The sequence below is a fragment of the Pleurodeles waltl genome, chromosome 5, assembly GCF_031143425.1.
Source record: "Pleurodeles waltl isolate 20211129_DDA chromosome 5, aPleWal1.hap1.20221129, whole genome shotgun sequence".
Lineage (NCBI taxonomy): Eukaryota > Metazoa > Chordata > Amphibia > Caudata > Salamandridae > Pleurodeles > Pleurodeles waltl.
The window spans coordinates 350,230,182-350,248,158 of NC_090444.1; the positions used below are offsets into that span (position 1 = coordinate 350,230,182).

At 40.2% G+C, this 17,977-nt stretch overlaps 1 protein-coding gene across 2 annotated transcripts in view; it reads left to right on the top strand.

Moving 5' to 3' along the window:
* Positions 1-17,977, top strand: part of KIF16B (kinesin family member 16B) — a 1,953,564-nt gene that overhangs the window by 288,023 nt on the left and 1,647,564 nt on the right. For both annotated transcript variants that reach the window (XM_069234094.1, XM_069234093.1), the window contains exon 4: positions 7,795-7,911. In XM_069234094.1, coding sequence (XP_069090195.1) covers positions 7,795-7,911 — 117 coding nt within the window. The remainder of the gene's footprint in view (positions 1-7,794; positions 7,912-17,977) is intronic.

Genomic DNA, 17,977 nt, shown 5'->3' on the forward strand with positions numbered 1-17,977 from the left:
CTAAAAGTGCTGCCTCCACAGGAATCAAGGATGTGCCACCTACCAGCTGGATCCTCAGGGTTGGGGATCTTGTGCGTGAAAAGGTTGCAGTGAAAAAATAATTTGGCCCTTCTTATCGAGCGCCAGTCCCTGTGTTGGGGATACACGGAACGAGAACTGTTATTCTACCACCGTTGCCAGGTGCCAAAGAAAATGCTTTTGTTTCTATTGACAATGTCAAGTTACAACATGTGGCCGATTCTACACAGCAGACCAAGAGGAACGTCCAGTAGTTCCCGAATCCCTCTCACTACTGGGGAAGATGTTCCGCTTCAAGTTATCTATGCCAACACTGTTGCCTCTCCGAGCTTCGGGAGGGTGGATGATGATCTCGCATTAGTTCCACTAACAACAAATAACTTAGAAACATTTGATCAAGTCACCATGACTACTGACGTGACGTATGGTGCTATCTACAGTATATCACAGCGAGAAACACCAACTCCTCCATTGAATATGGCAACGCCTTTTGCACGAACTGCCTCTGGTTACTTTGACGACAACAATGAGGGTCTATCGGACTCGTTTGCCTCTTCAACTACTGACCTGTCAGGTCCACGTAAGCTGATGCGTTGGCTTAAAGATACGTATTTTGTTTTTCCATGGAACTATCTGTGGCTCTTATTGACTATGCTGGCATTTTTTCTTTGGATTGGGTTTGTCATTACCTTTTTTCTGTTGATACATGGTCATTTTATTCCTGAGAGATCAGCGGTTGAACAGGTGGAGGAGGTGTTGAAACCACATTTTTCATCACATAGGGTTCGAAGATACTTGTCCTTTGTGAACATTTCTGCAGTGCCAATTCCGGATGGGATTGTGTGGGATAAAGTAATGTTTGATATATACGGTCCCACTGAGATAATTCAAATACCGTATGTCCTAAAGTTATCTATGAATGATATAGTAATACCAGGTATTGTATCTGATGATTGGGATGTGAAGACAGTAGATTCAATGATGACAGAATTACAATATTATACTGTCTATAAAAATGAAGATGTTTACCAGTATAAAGGCAATTATAGTGACATGTTTTGCTATAATTATTCTGGGCACCATTTCATACACAAAGCAAGTAGTCCAAAAACGATATATGTCTATACGCAATTGGAACATTGCCCAACTCCCCCGCAAGGGAGTGCCAAAACTTATTTTTATAAATTTACGTATTTTTCTGGTCATCATCAAATGAATGCTAAGTCATATTATTTTAGGTTAACTCAGTCTAAAGATAAACAAATGTTGTTGACCAACACGAAATTCATTTATTCGGATTCCTTTGTTTCCCAACTGTCAATTGAAGGTTATGAATATTGGTCAAAAAATATTGATTTGAAAAGTGTTTGGGGAACAAAACATTGGCAAACAGAGGGTATAGAAACATTGTTTAGAGCATTTCTCATTCCCGTTCAAATGATTTTTTTAAATGAAACAGACTAGCTGTTTAGGCTTAGCCACAATCAGAGAATTGAACATGCCTAGTACACCTGCCCCTGCAAAAATTAATAATTGGCAGAAATACATAAATGCAACTTTGAGTGAGTTTACATTTAACCCTTCATTGACACATCCAGGCGGGTGGTTATTGTGGCCGATAGACACCAACGGGTGTCATCAACGTTTTGTCACCTCCTCGGGGGGTTGCTGGACGAGTAGGTCAGACCCTCGCTATATATCACCAGAACATGCTGAAATAATTACTACATATAGTGTGGGAAAATTGTGCCAGCAATAGTTAAAATCATCCTCGCCAGATGCAGTTAAGACACATCTCACTCTCCTGTCTAATAACACTGACTTACAAGATTTTGTGTCAGGCCCGAAGACGCCACGTAGGAAGCGTTTCTTGTATGAAGTATACAATGAAATATGGAAACTTTCTCAACAAGAGGCTGCAGCCCGGTCAAGGCAGATAGATCAGGAAAATTTGAAAAAGGCATTAGCTGTTGTGGATGATGGAATTCACACCTTGTCTGACCGGATATATACAATTAACAACATTGTTTCTTCTGCTATAGACATTATACAATCTGATATGTCTTCTTTATATCATGGACAGAGTCAGACCAGGTCCATTATGCAGTTGGGTTGGACGCTTCAGACATTGAAGGCGGGTCGCGTTCCGTGGCAGCACATCAGTGCCAGGGAAATATTTTTTTTCCTTTAATTTAACGTGACAACAACAACTAATGGCTAAGAAGGAGGCGATTTATGTCATGCTCAACATTGAAAAGTTAGAACGATTGCCTTTTACCGTGGCCGAGATTCCCTCTGCAGAGTGGTTAATACATGGGGTTAATAATCTGCCTATTTCTACATTACAATTCACTTCTTGTTTGAAACATGTTCTGTTAGGCAGATATGAAAAGTTGGGAGATAGTTACATCCATGAGGTGTGGGAGCTTCCCTTCTTGTACAAATGCCTCAATGGCATGAAAGAAGTCTTTCTTAGCGGTAGTGAATGCAAGACTTCAGTCAGCCATTCGATGATTTGTAAGCAGCTGTCCTTGCATGGGGCGTGCAATACCTCGGTGGCGAACTTGGCTTGCTATCTGAAGGGAGTTCCGGTCCCCTTGATTAAACGCACATTCCAGGTGCTTTCAAGCGGCAGATACGTCATCCTCAATAGTGAAGACTATTGTGGCATGCGAGCCGGAATAGTTTAGGTTGTTTCGGTCACTAAGGTCATTACTTGCTGCAGGAGTGTGTTGTTTCACTCCACTAGTATTAGGGAGGTAGCGGATATTTGGCCTCACATTGCTACTTCCCAGGTGAATTTCGACAAGGTAAGTAGACTGAAGGCTTTATTGTTTTAGAAGCATGTGGCCCTTACATCTGCAAGCGAGACCTATGCACTTCAGGTGGCAAGGTCATCAGTGGAAATACAGTCCCTGTTAAATACCAACTTTCCGAGCCACTTTGGTGAACTCGTGGGACGTATATTTAATGCGTCCAGCACGGCTGGATTAACACATTTTTTCAAAGCCGTTAGTGTTGGTTTCGTTCATACCTTCTCTTCCATATTTGGTTTAATACCTTTGGCTATTCATTCAATTTTCGGAAGCATTTTTGGGGGATTTCCGATAACTTTGGCTTTATTAGCCGGCATTTTGCTGTTGCTGTTGTTTTTCCGCAATGGCTGTCCCGCCGCAACAAGGACGAATGTGGGCGCGCCCATCAGCGCAGCTGTGTCGTGAACGCATAATGCAGCACTTTGGAGCAGCACTCCTGGAACATTTGGAGTGTGACTGGTCTTTGTCATTCAGGCCAGTTTTGGATTGTGTGCAGCCCGTGTTTTGGTGCCATTGGTGCTCTTTTGAACATGCACTAGACGTCTGTCTCTCACAGCAGCGCCCCCCAGTGGTTGATGCTGATCTGTTGATGTTCCCGATGAGGGCTCATTACCAGACATGCGCGCTGCGGCTGAGTTTGCTTTGAGAAACTGATTACGAGATACCCTTCCTGGAGGAAGTTGACATTAATTCGTTCACAGGCTCTGCACGGGATGCCGCCTTGGTTGACACTGGGGCTTTGGAACACTCCTGCTCCCTAACAGTCTTTGGCGTGGATTTTTCGGTTTTGTCATCGGCCGAAGTGGAGAATCTCCTGCTTTCCATGACCACTGTTTGAATTGAATTTGTTCTAAATTGACATTGTCATATGAATTCGGCATTTTGACGCATGCTCATTTTTAAATATTGAGGATTAATCTGCTTTGGTGTCCTCTTAACTTGTTGAAATTTGGTAGGGTTTTAATCATCTTTTAGCTTAGGGCATTTTTAGCTTCGGCTTAAACCACTTTCTACCGACAAGGGGAGGGTGTAGTGTAGCCATTTTTAATGTAGCTTTCTGCGCGTTTGCTTAACGTGTTAGGCCTCTGTGCACTTTGCCCTAGATGCATTTTATTTAACCTTGCATTGTTATTTTACAATAACCAGTTTCACGGTCTTGTTTTTATTTCATTCTATCACACTGTTTAGCTTACTTCAGCACTGTGTTCTCAAACAATACATTCTTGCTCGCTCTGTGCTTCAGTCAAGGATACAGTCTGGTACATTGCCGTTAGACGTGGTAGAAGTTTAGTCTGTATGGTTCGTAGAAAGTACACATCCTTACTTAGGGACGTTTCTTAGAACACCGGCGTGTTAGTTATAAAAACACTTTCTAGTCCTGGTACACGTAAGAGGGAGATTCCAACCAGGAACCCACAACTAGATGCTGACTGCCCTGTTGCAGATGTTGATCCAGATCACAGGCTTTTGCTCAGGTATGAGGGTTGATGTCCTCCCGGGGGAACCTGACAGGCAGGCTTAGAGCTTCACATGCTGTGCTCAAAATATAACTTAGAGAGAACATAATTTAGTTGCAATATGATAGCCTTATTCTTATGTTTCACTCTCCTTGTTGCTATTTCAATCCTACTGCGTTGTATAGTTCTGGTTATTGCGGCTCACGCTTTGTTATCTAAAATGCAGTCGTTTTATTAAACCAATCTTTAAAACTCAAACTGCCTTTGTCATTTATATATGAGACCGCACTGTGTACTAGAGAACTGGTTGTGACCTGAGTGACCACGACTTCCCTGGGAAGCACTAAGATGTCATGCGCTCGGCTGCCCAATTGTCTCTTCCCTTTGGGAGAGATGAGGCAATGCTAGTTAGCCGGAGCAAAAAACGGATTTGGGGCGACAAGTGTCCTTCACCTTGGGTCAGACTTAGTCCCCCACACCGTGAACGATCTTGCTGCCCAAAAATCCAATAGTCTCATTAGGATAATGAGAGCCTACGCGACAGTATCACTCCAACCTGTATGGCCCGGAATATAATTGCGGCCTGCAACCCAAGGATGCGACAGGCTGTAACTCAGCATGTAAATTTATGAACCACCTTTCAGCAGTGGAACTTGTATGCTCAGGAGGAGCTGCACTGCCATTGTGTAAGGGGGTTCTGGAGCCCTCAGTCACGAAATAATATTGCCAGCAGACCAGTCAGAGGAAAAGTGAGGTCAGTCTATCCCTAGATGAGTGAAGCTTAGCAGTGCTGGGAAGAGTAGAGAGAGTGAGTGTAGGAGGGAAAGGGGGGATTACCAGCCACAAGGTCAGTTGCCCCACCCCAGTAAAGCATTTGTATCTATGACTTGTAGTGTGTAGTATTCAGTTTTCTGTTTTTTTAAATTACTTTCTTTAAACAGTGACAGTCTCTGGGTTGCGCAGTCTGTTATTTCACTGCTAAGTGATATGTCCTGAGTTTGAAGCACTCCCTATCGAGAAGCCTGAGTGACCACTTGCCACCACTACCATTGAGATTAAAGTGTTGAAGGGTTTCTCCTTGGCCTAGTCTGCAGAACCATACTAGGACAGACTGAGACATCAGACAAACAACTCGAGCCCCCACGGCTGAGGCTCAGTATCCTCTACTTGCCATGTGGTCCACTGAACCAGGTCTAACAGTGACATTCATCACAATAAAGCTATTGAGAATGGTTCCTTCTACATGGCACTTGACTTGAAGTAATTTCCACTTATAATGCTTGTTTTTTTCTCTTTTTTTTTTCGAAATTAATTATTTATATGGATAGATGAGGCCCTCTGGTGGCCAAAATATTGACAGTGGTTTGTGAATTTTAGTCAAGAGTGAAATAAGATTCAGAAGCATCATGCCTTTTTAGGTCTAGCGTGGAAGCGCTTTGACCTGTTGTAAGTATTGTGGGCTTTTAACCATGCACATGTGACACCCATCGCTTTCACTTGTCCGTGGGCTTGCCTTTCAAAAATCACTTGATGTCATTGATAAGTGCTTTGTTTGTCCCGCCTTGAGGATGTTTTTCTCATGCCTTGCAGACTTCCCCTGTTACATGGATTATTGCACAATTGTCAAAATACTTCAGCATGGGCAATCTATTTCTTTTGTCCCTCTCCTTCGTGGTGCATGGCGGCCATGGCCCTCACAGCGCGAACCGGCACAACAGCGTGAACACGATCGACGGAATTGGAGCTGTGGTCATATTGTTCACAGTTACCTAATCAGAGTCATTAGTCATTACTGGCTTTATTTCGGCCATAAGCCATAAAAGCAACATCCTATCAATAACAAAAATACATAATCGATTACAAATACCTCTACCTAATCCGCGTCATTTCTTGTACCTCTCCCCTTAAAACACTTGAAATTGGTGAATGCTTTACCAAAAAAAGAAATCCTCAAAGCCAATACTACAATATTCACTTTCCTTGAGGAAACGCAACCCATAATGCTTTGCAGTTCATTACTTTTACAAAACATTTTTGCTCATAGCTCAGCCTGTGATGGTCCTAGAACAATGGGACTACCCCAAAAACGTTCACGGCGAGGTGCTCTTTCTATCTACATCATCTTTGGGTCCCCACACTACATTAGTGGCCACACTACATTAGTGGGGGCCCCAAAATAATAACCCCTCCCACCGTTTGGTGTCTGTTTAAGAACTCTCATGGCTGGAACTTTTGTTTTACAACTGGGAATAGCTTGTGTTTTAAGGGTCTTGTTTGTTATTACATTTTTATAGGCCTGCTATATAATGCACTATGTCCTCTAAATATATGGTTACACTGCATTATTTATTGTCATTTTCGTTTTGTGTGGTTATGCCCTCTAGGGGCTAACTAAATAGTTACTTGCTCATGTTTCTTACAAATGCTATTTTCCTTGTGGTGTCCTCTAGGGGCTGTTCTAAGCATTACAGTCATATCAACATATAAAATTATTTGTGGCGTGGAAACAGGTCCCATAATGGTTTGCAGGGCATTACTTTTACCAAACATTTTGCTCATAACTCATCCTGTGGTGATCCTAGGACAATGGGACCACTTTCAAAACACTGGCCACAATGTGCTCTTTCTGTCTATGTCCTCTCTGGGGCCCCACATTATGTTAGTGGGCACCCCAAAATAATAACTCCTCCCACCTTTCAGTATATTGTAAGCTTTCTCATGGCTACAACCTTTGTTTTATAGCTGGGAGAAGTTTTGTTTTAAAGTTCTTGTTTGTAGGATCATTGCAGTAGGCCTGCTAGCCCTAAAAACATCCTCAAGGGACTAAGTATATGGTTACACTGCATTGCTGTCTCCTGTTTGTTTGTTTTCAAGGGGTTATCTATCCCCTTTAAGGGGCTAGTAATATTGTTATATGACTATCTTTCTTACAAATTATATTTTTGTTATGATGCCCTCTAAGGGCTGTTTTAAGTGTTACAGTCTAATGCCCAAAATGTATTTCTTATAAAGGTTTATATGATAATTGTATATCTCTTAATAATCTCTCCTTATTACAGTTATAACCATAATTCAGGATGAATTTACATCCCTATTCCTCTATTACTGTTTGAACACTCTTGATATGTTTGAGTGACCCTTCTAGTTTATTTCTCCTCTATGACTGTCTTGTGTCTTTTTGGGGGGGAATTGTGTTGCCAGCCAGCAACTCTGATAGTGTTGTGGTGAAAGTGGTATTCTATTGGAATTAGAATGACAGATTAAAATTAGAATGCTAAATGGCAACATTTTCATTTTTTGCTGCAGATAGAGGAAGAAGGTAAATAGAAGTGATTTAGTTATATGCAGGGTCACTGGAATTATATGGCAGTAAAAGACGAAATTATGAGGCAGGGTTGTCCAATTTATGTGTCAAGAAAAGTCCAGTTATGAATTTACAATGCCAGTACCTCTATAACTCAAGCAAATGGTTGTCAATGATGTGGTTTTCATATTTTTTTCAGGTTTTCAAAAATCTTGGCACAGATGTCCTGACCTCTGCTTTTGAAGGTTATAACGCCTGTATCTTTGCTTATGGACAGACTGGATCTGGGAAGTCCTATACTATGATGGGCAATCCTGTACGTATTTAGACTTTTGCAGTGCACCCGTTTGCATCTGGGATAGTCTGAGCCAATGCTTTTCTTTATTTTTTTTATTGTTGATGTAAGCATTATATGCTATGTTAACAGTGTTCTTTTGCCAGTATTTTAATAAATTGTCTCCAGTTTATCCATTTTGGAAGATATGGACATCTTCAAAGAAAATTTTAAATTATCCCTAATGTGGTTCATATGCAGTTATGGAATCATGCATAAAAGGCAGCAATGTAGACTATGACACCGCTGAGAACAAAGCTGAAATAGAAAAGTAAATACATGTGCTACGCGAGAACCCTAAAAGTCAAGTATATGAGCAATGTTTCTACCTCTGGAGAATCCACACAAAACCTGAAATCTGAATGATACTGAGAAGTGCTGCAAAACAATGTCAGCAAAAAACAAAGATTAATCGCTGTCAGAACTCCAGCAAAGCCACTTCGCAGACTCCCAGAACCATAGTCACTCCTAAGCATGCCAGCAAGTTCTGTGATACTGTTCATGAGTTGCCAATGGAATAGATGCCCGCTCACCCCCTTTAAGGCTAATATATCTGCATTGTCTTCAGATCCCATTGAGATACAGAAAACAAAAGTCATAGGCTGTTTTTGTACTAGCTCAGAGGAAAATGCAAAATAGTAAACTAACCACTCCAGAACATCTGATGCTACAGGAACCACTTTTCAGACAACAGACGTGTATTGTGAAGGTCTAATGGCCTCTGAGGCCAGTGTGTTAGGAATGTGTTTAGCTGAGCACCGTCAGTCAAGGAGGAACAAAGGAGCACAGCCTTCACCGCAGACTCTGCATGAGGTCTTGTCCAAGTTCAGGAAGATAGATTACGTACCCAGGGTTGCACACCTGTATCTCAGGTTATTGCAGTGTGCCACAGAAACATGAATGTTATTTATTGGTTCCTCTTTGCTGTCTTTTTGATTTGCTCAATGGGATAATCCTTTTGCTGCTTCTTTCTTGGAGGTGTGATAGCCAAGGCTGGAGGATTGGGAATGATTTTGTGTAGTGCTGTTTCTAGTAGAGAAGTAGATAGCTCAGGTGCTTCTTGAGGGTCTTCTTGTTGTGGAAGCCAGTCCTTTTCCTTTTATGCACCCAGGATCCAGAACAACACCCTGTATCCATCACAACCGCCCCAACGCTGCTCCAATTTACGAAAGTCACACCTCTTTAAAGAACACTAAGTCACAGTGCATTTACTATCCACCACTCAGCTTCCTCTCCTATTGCTCACTGACTTTAAACTTGCCTTTGACTATGTACAGTGCTGTGCTATAGACATACCATATACATATATACCTTTTTATTGTTTTTTTTTGGTCATGTGCTAAACATCTTTAATAAAAAAAAATGTAATGTGGGCCCTTGGCCTTGAGATTGCATACAAAAGGCAATTGCAACATGTAAAATAAAGGTGCATGCATATATTTACACTCATAGCAGTCTTATCCACAGATACTCTAAGGGTAAGTCCACTGTTCAGGTTTATCAGACGTGTATGTCACATCCCTTTTCTCCCTCTGTCATAATCCTTTGTTGTTGAGAGGTCTTTCCATCAGTGGGCAGGAAATTCGCACATTTCAAGTTGCAATTCCTTTGCTCCCCTCCTTCAGATTTGTACTTTTTTTTTCTTTTCTTCTTTTTTTTTTTAGGTATTCATATATAATTTTTTTCTGTGGTGCTACACCAGTTGTTCCGTGTCCATCCCGAGGCTTTTGCTGTTTATGGACACCCACGTTTCTTGACTGTGTCCCTTTTGGACAGTGAAACCCTGGTTCACCAGTGGCCTCTAGTGTATTTTCAGATCTGATAATTCCCAGATTACCCGCAGTACGATTGGTGCCGCGATTTCTTTTGGCTGATACACCATGTCTTCCAACATCTTACCTAGCTTCTGTAAACAGTCTTCTATAACCCCACAACCCCAGACTGTTTGTATAAACTTGCCTTTTTGTCCACACAATCTGTTATGTGTCCTCCTAGATTTGTGGAGCTGTCCTCTGTGTTATACATTCTTTGGAGTACCTTCAGTTTTACAGTCCTGAAGCTAGCTTGTACTGATAATTCCCTAGAAAATCTGAGGACCCCTTCTCACATGCCATTTTCTAAAGTCCCAATATAATGCTTCTGTTTCCTTCAAAGGCTGCCAGCTTCCTATGTGGGTTGATCGTTAACATAGTCTGTGTTAAAAATATTGCGTTTTTTGGCATATATTCCTCCATAATGGCTATCTCTTTAGTGTCACATCTATGTTTACTCTTATCGTGTATTCAAATTGGAGTTATCTAAAAGTCAGTGATCTATGCTTGTTAATCATCCTGTAGTTATGTGAATGGATGTATAAATACATCCATCTAGGTTCCACCCATGTTGTGTCATGGGTATTAGTCTATTCTCAAATGTAGCTGACATTTTGAGCCTATGTGTTTTGTGTTTTTTTTTAACAATGTGATGGTTGCAGGAGGTGCCAACTGCACCAAAATATAGTATGTGCAAGTATCATCTAGTTAGTGCAGAAATTACTGGTAATAAATCATTTTCAAAGATTTCTGCCTCACTACTGGACCCCAGGCGATGAACCTTGGAGGTGTAACTTGAGACAGAAGCTGCAAAACATTTAACACATTTTCAGTATATCAGTGATATTTCTTTTAAGAGCTAATGATATGAGTTTGAAGAAGTTTGTTTTTTATTTTCAGTTTCCTTAATTTCTCATCTTAATTGACAAAGTCAGAAATCATATATCAAAATGTAACAGAACAATGCATGAAGCACGTTCCATACAATGTAATTCTCTAATCTAATCTAGAGGATGGTTTAAAAGAACAAAGACAAATCAATTAGTTAGAAGAACTCATAAAGAGTTCATAAATCAAAGATGTGAAAGCACTTAGAAATTCAATAGTTTTTAGAGCAAGTAAGTTTCAGGCAAAAAGTCTTGAATTTGAATCTAAGTGTCAAAATATAAGCAGCTTAAAGGGAGTCTGGGTAGTATCTAAGATAGTGTCTGCGAGAAATCAGAGTATCAAAATAGAAAGGGGGAATTGCTGCTGAATTGGCCCAAGCCTCTAAGCCTTCTCATCTCACTAAAAGCATTTTCACATTAATCTAGGAACACACATTTTATAATCACATAATTGTGAAACTTGTATCTTCTTTCTTCATCTCCACCACTCTTTCAACCAATCAATTTCAATATCTTCATTGTTGTGTCTTGTGAGTATATATGATGGAACCTTTTTGGATCCTGAAAGACTCCACAGAATGATGACATAATTAGAACGTGATGAAGTGAATGCGCATTTAGAATGCTGACTTTGGGGTTAGACACAGAAAAATAAAGACCTGTAATACATAGGTCCGTGTGTGGCGTAATCACTGCCAGAACTGACGCCATCAAAAACTAAAGTCTACACATGGGCTGCATTGGCACCTTCGAAAAGTAAAGGTTAATACCTAGTGACTACGAAGCACAAGAAAACAAAAGTACAAGCACCCATTCACGTACTTCAAGGTATTGCTTCAATTGCCTGTCTACTCAGTTTCAGTACAGCTGTTGGTATGGGACTGAGATCAATGAATTACTATCTGAATGCTCATCACAAAATAGTATGTCAGTTTCCTTAATTATTTCATAGGTTAGGAAGATTTAAGACTATGAAAGAACAGTTGCATATCAAGAACACAGAATTGCATTTTATTCACAAGAAACTGTTGAAAAGGAACTCAAATCATTACTTAAATGTGATATCATTGAGTGTTCTATTAGTCCTACGCTATGGACTTCTCCCGTCTTGGTAGTACCCAAAAAGGACAGTGGGGGAGCGGTACACATCTGTGTGAACATGCGTCAAGCGAACAAGGAAATTAACAGATAATGACATCCAGGTCCACACATTGCTAACATGATAAGACAATTTAACGGTGTAAAAGGCTTCTCTCGCTCCTCCGTTTAAAAAAAAAAGGATATCAGTTGGAACTCGAGGAGAATTGCAGGTACGTTACAACCTTTTGTACACATATTTTTGTTTAATGCAAAACACTAAGGGCCATATTACTATTTTGGCAGATGGAATACTCCATTACAAACAGGAAGTATATCCCACCCGCTGTATTACAATTCCCAGTAGTAATCCTGTCCGTCTAGATCGAAATCAGCCCCTTAGTTCTGGTGTGTCATCAGCTGCTGAGATTTTTCAAGATGTCATTGAAAGTATCATATAATCTGTTGTAGATGCTTTCAACTATAGTGATGACATACAGGTTTTCAGAGCTACACAGAAGGAACATGACAAAGCTTTAAGACAAGTATGTTCTTTGCTTGTTGGTGCAGGTTTAACACTAAATGCTGGGAAATGTGAATTCAGTAAGAGAAATTTAAAGTTCTTTGGCCATATCTTTTCTGATGAGGGCATGACACCCGGTCCAGGTAAGGTACAAGTGTTGTCAACTGCCAGTCCCTAACAAGATCTTTCCATGTTTGTTCACTCCTTGGCATGGCCAGTCACTGTCACAAATATACAAGACTTTGCCACTGTGAATGCTGCATTGAGAGTGCTCCATTGAGAGAATTGACGAAAAAGGATGTTTCATTTCACTGGTCACATAAATGCAGGCAAAGTTTTAAGAGAATTAAACAAGCTTTTGAAAACGCCATGGAAATGGTCTATTTTGATCCAAAGCTACGTACCGAAGTAGTTGTTGACACTTGCTCAGTTAGGTTAGGTGCTGTCAGTGCACAACACAGCAGACAGCCACATGCTCAGACATACTGTGGCCTATGCAAGTAAAAAAAAGCTATCCAAGACTGAGCGCGCTTATTCCAACCAGAAAAGGAAAGTTTAGCAGTGGTGTGGGCATTTCCATGTGTTCTTGTACGAAAAACCTGTCAAGCATTGGTGACTATCTTTGGTAATTCAAAAGCTAAGATGCCTCCACAAATTGAACGTTGAGGTCTACGATGGCAGGAGTACACCTACACATTTGTGCATCGTCCAGGGAAGACAATGACTATACAGTGTAAAGGTACACCATTCAAGACTGCTGAAGCCTACATAAATTTCATTGTGAAATCAAACACACAAACTGCCATTTTGTTGGAACAGATTGCCACTGCTATGAGTCAAGATAGTGACATGTTAAAATTAAGACATTATTACACATCAGTTATTTAATCAACATACTCAGCCTCTTACCAATGACAGCGAGTATCAGAAGTACAAAAATGTCAAAGATGAACTGTCCGTGACACAAGATGGAATTTTCCTGAGGGGTTTAAGAATTGTCACTTCGGAGAGTCTGTGACGGCAAGTAATTGAAGTGACCCATGAAGGATATTGTGGAATTGTTGCCATTAAACAAGCTGTCCGAGATCATGTCTGTTTTCCTCATCTCGATGAACGAGTTGGAAAAAAGGGTTGTGATTGAATACTACTCAACACCCCTTGAACATGTCAGAGCTGCCAAAGCATGCCTGGGAAAGGATTGCTGTTGACTTTTTCGGTCCACTTGGCAATGGACATCACCTGATGGTGACTGTGGCGGAATACTCTTGCTTCCATTAATTGAAGATCTCTTGTTTCTCACTCAGGACTGAGTCACTGAGAGAATAGATGGCATCTTTTTGGCAAGGGACACTCCTACGATTTTGAAAAATGGCACTTTTAATAGCAGAGAATTCAGAGTCTACCTCAGTCTGCTTAATGTGAAGCATCAGAAGAGAACACCTTTTTGGCTACAGGCTTACCGCCTCATTGAACGATTCATGAGTGCGCTAAAAAAGACTGTCCCGTGTGATACATTAGAGAAGCGCAACATCAAGACTAAATTGAATTCTACTGAACAAGTTTACTGCTCAACTCCTCTCTCAACCACAGGTGAAAGCCCTGCAACGCTGACATTCAGGAGAGCGATAACAACGACGTTACTTCACTGGTCCAACACCAGATCAAAAACTGATAGAAAGACACGTACAACAGACTAGAGTTGTAAACAGAAAATGAAGGCCTGTGTTGACAAATGGCAACGTGCAAAGAACATTATCTTCACACAAGGAGATTGTGTGCTCAGTCACTCACGACGATGGAAATCTGATGCTCCTTTTAATGCTGAGCCATTTCTTCTTGTGACCAGCAAAGGGCTCATGATGACTGCTCAACTCCAAGAAAATCTATCATCCAAGATTCCTCGTACTTCAAACATGTGACTCTGTGTTCATCATACACTAATGGAAATGTAGAGACTGTCTCAGAGAAAAAAAATGGAGAATCCCAGGCTGCCATTGCTCCTACATCACCAAAGCAGATCTATGGACACACCACTGATTCCTAGTTTCCAAAGACACGATCCAGACGTGTCATCAAAGCACCAAGAAGGCTCATTGAAAAGTTGTAAAGTGTAACTGTTGTAAAATATTGTAATTTTTTATTTAACCGAGCCAGAGAAGTTGTGTCTTTTGAGCATGTATGATGGAACCTCTTTGGATTCTGAAAGATTATACAGAAAGATGACATACGTTTTAGAACATGGTAAAGTGGATGCAGGTTTAGAATGCTGAGTTTGCGGTTACACACTGAAGAAAAAAGATTTGTAATACATAGCTCTATGTATGGCGTAGTCATTGGTGGGTACCCAGGCTGGGGAGGACGCTACATTAATGAGAACGGGACAGCTTCTATTAATTAATCCCTCAAACAAAGCAGCTAAGAAGCATATTTATTTTGTGCTAACATTGCAACTAACTATCTAATGGATGCTCACCAGTTCAAGAAATAAGAGCGAAGAATTCATTGTTTGTGTATGGCATATTTGTAAATCACATTTCCTTTCCCATACCCTCTTTTCTATCCAGTCTGTTCATAAAGAAACAGATTTCCTGATATTACTAATGTTAACGCGTCCCTTTATGATAAATTACTACACACCGGGACTCGTTTTAGGCCAATGAATCTTTTGACCCTGTTGAGAGACACCTTAGGACGAGATAGCTAATCAACATGTCAATCAATACGTCAATAATGTCATCAATATTTATCACAATAATGCATTTCACTTTAGTCAAAGACATTAATAAACTCAAGACACCACCACGATCTTTCAGTCATGAATAACCACACCAGTTTAGTATGAATTTAGTGATATTTATTCCCTATTAATTACAATACTACTAGCAAGTTTATTAATCTCAAAGCCAAGAAACACAATAGCATAGTCACAATATGGCAACTCTGATAAGATTTCATCAAAGCAAGAACCACAAACATCAGAACATAGCAAGGCGTGAACATAAGCTATCCTTTGCAGAATTTTATTAGTACATTATTCAACAAAGCCTGAATTCAGTCATTTGTCTATTTGCGTCAGTTCAGTGAACCCCTCACCTAACCTCAAATTAGCATTGGCATGTTGGGCTTCATGCAGAACAATTTAGAACACCAATTTGGAAAACATCTAGCTATGGTCTCTGTCAAAAGAAAAGCAGTTGGTACCTAGAAAGGAAAAGCAAACAGACAATCACAATTTCATTGTCATATAGTTACCCTCCAAGTTTGGGTCAGCACTCAGGTTCTGTCTTCGTCTTCAGGACGTCAGATGATTCGCCATCAAAGGAAATTCAGCTCCAACAAAAGGGAAAAAGGGGCACTTCCCTCATAAGGAGGTAAAGTGCAAATTGGCAATCTAAGGACAAGGATGGTTTAAGGTAAGTAAGATCAGCAAGTCACCAAACAGAGTGACAAAGTCTCTGGATCATAGCAAATCGCATCAGCATCTCCCTACCTAACTAACTCATTTCCGTGTCTCAAGGGGTTTTATTCCTTTTTCGTTGTACATTACCCTAAATTCTAATTGGACAAGGGGTTGCACCCCACTTTCTTTAGCCATTTAAAATCACATTACTTTATCGAATTTGTTACCCCATAATAGTTTTCACGTATTTTATTGGTGCTTATGATTGACGTCTTTAGCGGGTGGAATATCCAGTATGATTTAATTGTCTTGTGGTCCTTTGCACATCTTTGGTAAGTGGCTCCATTGTCTGTACCGGTTTAGGCGACCTTGTGCCTAGCGTTAATCTGCACTGTTGCATTTAGCTAAAAATGTTACTACAGGCAGAGTGAATTTCAAGAGAAGTAAACTACCACAGTTACATTCAACTTCTAACTTTTGGAAAAAACAAGAGTTCATGTCCTTTAGCGAGTCAGCACATTGCACGTTAGGAGAAAGTACATTTAATATGAGAGTCAGGCAGCTAGGCCTCGACTCATGCTAACTAAGGCCTAAAAGATTTATTAGCACAAGTCTGCAACATATACCTTATTATTATTAATGTAAATCACATTTAATATAAGAATTTTATCAACATTAGCCATTTTCATTAGTCTCCGTATATATTGGTGGCCACTCCCCGTGGGCACATTTCAAACACACGTTATGACAAAATACATTTTCTAAGCGGTATTATCACACATTAGTTCATAAACATTTCATATTAATATAGATTATATAAGCTACGCTCTCTCACTAACATTTCTATTCATTAGATGAACTTATGTACGTGTGAAGGTGAAAAAGAACTACTTTAGATAGCATTGTTCATTGTTGTTTTTAAACAGCTTTTAACAGTTATTCATCATACATTTTTAACCTCAGTCAAGAATGACAAATCATGTAAAATATTTTCCTGATGCTGCATTCTTTAACCAAAGCTTACAACTATTGTTGCCCCATGCTTTCAGCTGCTAAGAAAGTACAGAAAGGAAAATAAATGCATTTCATTCTAGTTTTCAGGCCTACCTGAAAAACACTTCATGTACCTGAAAAATACACTACAAAACACACAATATTTTGCTAATTAGAAAATACTCTCCCACTAACACTTGGATAGCTATTCTAAAGATGTTTTTTCTGCGATTGTGGGGGAGGACGGTACTGTGGTAACCAATTGTTAACTGTGCAGAGCTGGGCAGCTTCATAATATTTTTTAATATACTGGAGTTCTGACATGTAATTTCTCCTTTTTACACAAACCTTTGTAGTGTCCCCTGTGGTATCCTTGGGGCACCACCTGCCTATAGTAATGTCCTGGTGTTGAGGTCAACCTCCTTAAATAAACTTTGGCTACACAAATGGTTTATTTTGTAATAAAGGCTCTGTAATCTGGCTATTTTGCACAGGATAGCTCTGCCTAGCAGTGATAATGGAAGTCCACCCCTGTGTGAAATGCCATTCCCCGGTCTGCTTTGCAGTGGTCCAGGCTATGAATATAGTGTGTATTTCCATCAAGCGATATCTGTATACATAGGGGCATGAAATGTTTTTATTCCACTAAGGGGTAAGTAAAGCACCTCTCTTTGTATCCAGGGTCCCATGAGGAAACAGCAGGAGTTCTCCAAGTTTATTCCCAATATAAGATTCTCATAAATGGAAGGTTATGGAGTTCACTGGAGTGGCTAGGTATAATAGAATGTTAACTGTGTAGAGAAAAACTCTGTCATCCCAGTTTGTGCCCCAAGCCCACAATTTTATTTTGGCATCTTGACATATCCATTCCACTAGTGGCTCAATCACAAAGCATTGCTTAATCGCAAATAGCATTAGGGTCAGAGGGCACCCACTTTCTTGTTTGATGTCCAATCAGAAAAATTGTAGACTCTGCGTCATTGACCCTCCCCTTGGCTCTTGGTTCCATAAAGGGACTACGTCACCCTCTCTGTTGCAGCCAGATATTTGTGAAGCCTTCTCAGGCTCAATTTAATTGATCTTTGAGGTATGAACACCTTTGCGGTATGATCTGGATGGACCTGATTAGGAATCAGTGGCAAATCTTTTAGTAAAAATTCTGGCCATTATTTTAGTCATATCATTCTGTAATTAAATTGTGTAGCTAGATGCACATTTGTTGCTTGGTTTTCACTGCTCGTGAATCAGAATCAGACGGGAAATATTTTGGAGCTGTAAAAGGTCTACAAATAATCTACAGATACTTTTGCTACAGCTGTATCTCGTTCTACCCTTTCACAACCCCGTGTTTTCATTT